Source organism: Zingiber officinale, chromosome 6A (assembly GCF_018446385.1).
Source record: "Zingiber officinale cultivar Zhangliang chromosome 6A, Zo_v1.1, whole genome shotgun sequence".
Taxonomy (NCBI): Eukaryota; Viridiplantae; Streptophyta; class Magnoliopsida; order Zingiberales; family Zingiberaceae; genus Zingiber; species Zingiber officinale.
In genome coordinates, this window is record NC_055997.1 from 38,314,192 (window position 1) to 38,320,539 (window position 6,348).

The following is a 6,348-nucleotide window of genomic DNA, read 5'->3' on the forward strand; positions in this document are numbered from 1 at the left end:
TTTATTAATTCGCATTTGCTGCCTAAGGATTGAGCAATTTTAACGACTGTGCGAGGCAAGAAGATCAGTTGCTGTTTAGGTTGTTGTATATAATCCATACAGAGCATATGCCTTTCAATCATGTACTTTCTTCTTCACTCTAGCATCAAGCTTAATGTTAAGTAGAAAAACAGAAACTCTAAAAAAAAAAAAGGGCGAAAACTGTGAAGTTCTGATCAAAATTTGCAGTCAGAAATTCATACCACAAGTCTAGTACATAGATGAAATTTATATATAAAAGAGTAACGAAAGTCAGTACAATCATTCACGTGTTGCTGAGAGATAAAGAGGCAGCAGCAACTTTAAAGTGAATGCCAACTAGTGTACCCTCCTCAACTAGTGATACTCTCTGCAAATAATAAAAAAACAAAGGGCAGCAAGCAGCTTGTCAAAATGTATGCTACCAAGTGTATTCTCCTCTAAATTGATTGCTTGCAAGGAGGGATTGTGGTATCTCTTTAGCTTATGACATTGTTTTGTGCTGATGTACATTGGAAAGGCAATTTTCTCTGCAAATAATAATAAAACAACGGGCAGCAAGCAGCTTGTCAAAATGTATGCTACCAAGTGTATTCTCCTCTAAATTGATTGCTTTCAAGAGGGATTGTGGTCTCTTTAGCTTATGACATTGTTTTGTGCTGATGTACCTGCTTCGTATCAAGCACTTGATCGTCCATAGGCAATTACTCTAAACCCACATTTGCCCCCAAAAAAATCATCAAAGAAGTGATATTAATCCCCCAACTAGATTTATACCAAGCCCAAACTGTACAAAATCCTGTAAAAAGAAGCATAAAAATTTGATAAGGTTAAAATGAATGCCACCAAGCAGGTTAAGTTCCATTCTTATGTGCATGTTTCAGATCAATATTTGACCTTCCAAAAGCACATTCCCTTCCATCCCACAGGAAATGCGTGTGGACCGTTCAAAATTATGTACAAACGATAAAAGAAAAAGAATATAAAATATGGAGTTTAACTTGAGCATATTAATGAGGAAAAACAAGTTTGGCAATATTTTATATTCTTTATACTGTTTAAAAAATCTAAGCTTAATCCATCAATCAGAATTAGCCTCATTGCAGTTGTATTGGTATGCTATACTGGCCTGATCAGATTTAAAGAGCAACGTACCTGGAGTAAGAGGCCAAAATAAAATTGATTGATTTTGAGGTCAAACAACATAATTTGATAAGATAAAAGAGGCCAAAATAAAAAGAATGTGAATGCAAGTGCAATCTCCAATTGATTGCTTTCAAGAAGAATTAGTGAGTGGCAAATAGTTTACAATATTGTTATGCATTGATGTCTGTTTCAAATCAACACTTGATTATCCTTAAGCATATTGCTTTTCTTTCCGCTTAAAATCTAGAATACAGTCCTTCAAAAATATATTGTCTGCAAGGATTAGCAAAACATCAAGTAAAATAATAAGATAATGAACTTTAAGCAACTCAGCAAGAAAAGAGTTTGCGATCACAATTAACTTAGGCAGAATGTAAGTTTAAAATGAATTCCACCAAGTGTAGTCTCCTCAAAATTGATTGATTTTGAGAAGGGATTGCAAGTGGCAGATGATTTCTTTAGCTTATGATATTGTGTTGTGCTGATGTCCTTGTTTCAAATCAGCACTAGGCCTTCCATAAGCAGAAAATCTCAAATTGAGTCATCATTTTGTTTTGCACAAAAGATTAACATAAACATGTAGTAAAATAGTATAACGACTTAGTAAGAAAAAATGTGAGGGTTCGTAATTTATATCAGCAATATTTCAAATACCCTCAGATAGATAATCTATGTCCATCAATCATGATCTGGTTAACAGAAGTGATACGATCTTATACCCCAAACTATAAAGTCAAAATTAAAATAACAAAATGAACTACGAGCTGTAAAATAAAGTTAAAATGAATGCCACCAAGTGTAATCTCCTCGAAATTGATTGCTTTCGAGGAGGGATTGTGAGTGGCAAATGGTGTCTTTAGCTTGTGATTGTGATAGATGCTGATGTGCATGTTCTTATCAGCATCTGACCGTCCATAAGCGCTTTACCATTGCCCCCCAACTTCACAGTTCTAACCCATCAAAGTAGTTTTACAAAAGAAACAAAAAAAAATTGAAGATCTTCATTAACATAAAATCAAATAAACCTCAAGTAACCCAACACAAAAAGTGAAAAAGAGGTGCCGAGAATCAAATCAATCCATCAACTTATCATCGTTAGTAGACGAATACATCGATCCGGCTTCGAAATGCCTGATCATTTCATATCGAGAATGGTCTCTTAAACCGCATCACTTCCTGCATGAAAACCATCGACGAGAAGAAATAAGATGAGGTTCAGCAGAAAAAGAAGAACATTACACCAAATAGCTCGAATAGGAGGAAGTCCGCCGAGACGATCTCCAGTCGAAGCTTTCTGCCCCGCCGCCGAAACAATGGTGTGGTTTCTTCTCTTTGAGTGCTGGACGGGCATTTATAGCGAAGACGAGGAACGAGATGACGGCTAAATTAGGGCAACATGAGGTGAGGTTGGATACCCGCGTAAGACGTATCATGTATGTAGCGTGGATGTGATCCAACGGTCATCTACTCGTCTGAGTGGAATTTCATTCTACCCCAGAATTTATACAACGGTTTTATTTTATCCATTATAAAATATTTTTTATTTAGGAAAACAAATTAAAAGAGCTTCTTTTTTAGTTAAAAAGATACTTCATTTTAAAAAAATATTAAAAGTACCCTCCATTTTTTACATTTACTTCCAAATTGTTCTTCTTTATGTCACTGATATAATAATGCTGTGTACATTTGTTTCTTAATTATCCCTTTTTATAGGACTAATTTAATAATGGTGTTGTAATTTTAGTAAAAATTGCTATGATATGCAATAGTTTTACTAAAATAAAAATAAATACTTATCACTTTCTCTTAATATTTTTTAAATCATTTAATTTTGTGTTGGAAAAAAAAATTAAAGATATAGATTTTCAACCAACCAAACAACCATTTTCAAAAGATGATCTTGTAGCCAAATCCTTCGACTTACTATCTCCATCCTCATCTCACACTTTCCCATTCCAAGGAAGACTGATAGTTAAATCTACCACAAGTCTTCTTTATTTATAGATTAAATTGCTGTCATTCGATTTCATTTCCACAAAACCTCATTACATAACCAATACATTGCTTTTGGATAAACAAGATGGAAACTTCATTTATTCAGGTCGGCAAGCAAAGCAAATACCAACATGAATAAGAGAATCATCAATCAGCTTCCGATAGAATAAAACAAGAAGCCAAATGCCTTCTGAATAAGAATGATATTTTATATTACGGAAACATATGTTTACATACTAATATCACCAAACAATCAGAGAGTTTGAGATGGATTTATAGCGATATTAATATCACAAGGCTCAATATACAATAATTCTGGGGATATGGCACAGGCTATTGAAAGGGAGAGGAAAATTGTGTACAGTAGTAATAGGGAAGCTACAGTCAAGACTAAGTAAAGATCATGACAAAGTGGAAATCACAAGGCTAGGAACAGAACTTGTGCTGATAATGCTCTGAGAAACCAATTCTGGTTTTGTGTTGAACAATGAACTGCTGGTTTTGTTCTACTCGAGGTTGTCCCCTTGATTCATGGATTATTGTTGGACTGAATGCTAGGTTTTCTTTAGTAAAGAAAGAATCCCAGACCATAGGATTGTCTGTTCTTACAGGAGGAGTACCACAAAAGAAACCAGTTTGATCGTCTCCAGTTTCATCCTGAATAAATCAATTTCTATTAGAAACATTGATTGGTAGAAGTAGATTGCACTTGGAAGATAAAGGAGGGAAGGTAGACATAACAGACCTTATTGAAAAATATGTCGAAGAAATTGAGATTGTTATTATCTCCTTGTTGAGCAGGCAAATTGCTGTGAAAGAAGGGAGCAACAATCATTAGCCACATAGTTCCCATGGAAATTAAATGAGAAGTTCAATGGTATCCTTTAATTTTGTTACAGCTGTTCTGCAAAGAAAAAAAACATATAGATTGTCTGCCATTCAGGAATAAAACAAATGACTGTAAGCATTAGTAGAAAGGATAAAAATGATACCGCTACCTACAAATCACACAGAAGAAATGAAACTTAGATGATGCAGGCTAACAAAGTCTAATGTATTTGACGCTTTAAAGATGTGCAATCATATCTCAGATTTTATGCTTAAATTCTGAAAATCTCATTTGATTATAAATGGAAGTATCGACAAGAGATACCACTAACAAGCACAGATCAAGAAGATGCATCTTCACTTGCGGAACCAACTACAATGATATTGCAAAAAACAACTCGTCCTTGTTCAAAGTTTATGGCAAGCACAAGAATGATCATGAATAATCATGAACAACAGACTCTAAACAAAAAAACCTTTGTAACATTAAAAAAATAATGGAAATATCCACCAAACAAAAAGATTTTTTTTTTCAATATCCAAGATGGTCGTAACTCACCACTTTGCCTTGGAACCCAAACTGCCAACACAATCTAACATGGGAGGGACTTTCACCACATGGCGAGGCTGAGGATAGATAACTTCTACTCTTGGAACCCTTGTATCAAGTAAGAATTCAGTGAACAGCTGTCCAATGCCACAGAGTCTAAGCTGCTGACTCTCCATCTTGAATTCTCCTGCAATACATGTAAGATACATTAGATTAGCATTTGAAGTAGCTGAATATTCGAGACAAAAGAATACATATGTTGCAGATAGCTAAAGCGCTTGGCAAAATTTGTGCTTGGAGCAATAGAATAAGCAAAAAATGTCATCTGAAAATAATAAAAATTGCATATGTTCCCCCTCATGGTAAAGATCAATAATGCAATACAGAAGAAAATTGACATTCACCTCCGATTTGTGAGTTTCAGGGAATGACGCCCACTGTATTCTGATCCAGTATTTCGCACTTAATTGCTTAGAAGTATGTATGCCAAGCCTAAGTCTTAAAAGAAAAGCATGTAGCTAGATAATATTATTGTACTTCAAAACGAGGTTCGATAACTTTCACGGCAATTGACAAGCTGGGTGGAATAATTAAATCCACTATTTGAGTTTCCAACAAAAAGGAGACGGGGAATACACAATTTTTGGGGGGACAAAAATGCTTTTTTTTTCTTACCTGAACACAAGGGAGATAAACACGATGATCCCTATTGTGCAATCCGGAAAAAAAACACTCTTTTAATCCCCTCCCTAGGGAAAAAGAGCAAGAAACAACCTACCCTGCGATTAACCGTCTCGATCCGTGACGACTGGAACCAGATTCGGGCGGTGCGATCGTATTCGAGGTAGCGGATCCAGCAAGGACAAAGTAGGGAAGCTCTAATGGTCTTCGGAAGCGGAAGAGGCGGAGAGAGAGGGAGAGGCGGTGCCGGCACCCATGCTACCGCTTTCCTTCTCTTCTCCCCTCCGAAGGCGGCGGCCACCGTGCACCGCCTCCGAATATTTATTCTTCTGCCAAGATTTAATTTTTCTTAAATTTTTATTTTAAAATTAGACAACTGGTTAGTTCATTTTACAACCCGGTCCAACTCAAATGCAAGTCTTTGCACGTGATCACGGGATCGAGCACGTGTTGGCAAAAACAAAGTTGAAATTGAATAACACGTACATTATTATTATTTTTATGTAATTTCTTATCAGCGCCTGAAAATTCTTTTTACAACCCGGTCCAAGTCAAATGCAAGTCTTTGCACGTGATCACGGGATCGAGCACGTGTTGGCAAAATCAAAGTTGAAATTGAATAACACGTACATTATTATTTTTTTAATGTAATTTCTTATCAGCGCCTGAAAACTGTCAATTATAATTTCACACGTAAATACAAAATACATAATAATTTTAAAAGAAAAAAAAGACGTTTATTATTATTATTTTCATCAAAATCATATTTCATCATATTTTTATTTAAAATACTTATTAAAAAATTAAAGTTGATTTTTAGAATTAATCACGTCTTTTCAAAATTAAAACTTGTTTAAAATTAAAATTGACTACTAATAAATTCAACTGCATCTAATTAGAAATTCAAATTGACTATTTAAAACCATATTAAAGTTAAATATTTTTTAGTTTTCATAGTAATCATTCTTAAATTATTATTCTCAAACTCACAATCCAAACACTATCTTTTACTATCATTTCATTCTCTTATTCTCAAATTCATCAACCAAACATCCCCATGTATTCAAGTAATTAAGTACTCAATTAATTTTCTCAATAAAACTTTTTTTTATCTTTAGTTGTTAGGTAAT

General features: G+C 34.5%; 1 protein-coding gene and 1 long non-coding RNA gene across 3 annotated transcripts; both read right to left on the reverse strand.

Annotated features, from left to right (window-relative positions):
• Positions 1-204: 204 nt before the first annotated feature.
• Positions 205-2,611, reverse strand: LOC121996297. The gene is made up of 2 exons (XR_006116029.1): positions 2,404-2,611; positions 205-817 (listed from the first exon to the last, which is right to left on the reverse strand). It is a non-coding gene; the product is annotated as an uncharacterized LOC121996297 (long non-coding RNA).
• A 732-nt stretch (positions 2,612-3,343) lies between these two features.
• LOC121996298 lies at positions 3,344-5,571 on the reverse strand. 2 transcript variants are annotated; one of them, XM_042550218.1, is made up of 4 exons: positions 5,316-5,571; positions 4,547-4,724; positions 3,905-3,968; positions 3,344-3,816 (listed from the first exon to the last, which is right to left on the reverse strand). In XM_042550218.1, the coding sequence occupies exons 2-4, from the start codon at positions 4,711-4,713 to the stop codon at positions 3,586-3,588; spliced, it is 462 nt and encodes a 153-aa protein (XP_042406152.1). In that variant the 5' UTR covers positions 4,714-4,724; positions 5,316-5,571; the 3' UTR covers positions 3,344-3,585. The 2 variants fall into 2 exon arrangements, with proteins under 2 accessions (XP_042406152.1, XP_042406151.1); XM_042550217.1 differs by lacking the exon at positions 5,316-5,571 and adding an exon at positions 4,942-5,041.
• Positions 5,572-6,348: the final 777 nt, after the last annotated feature.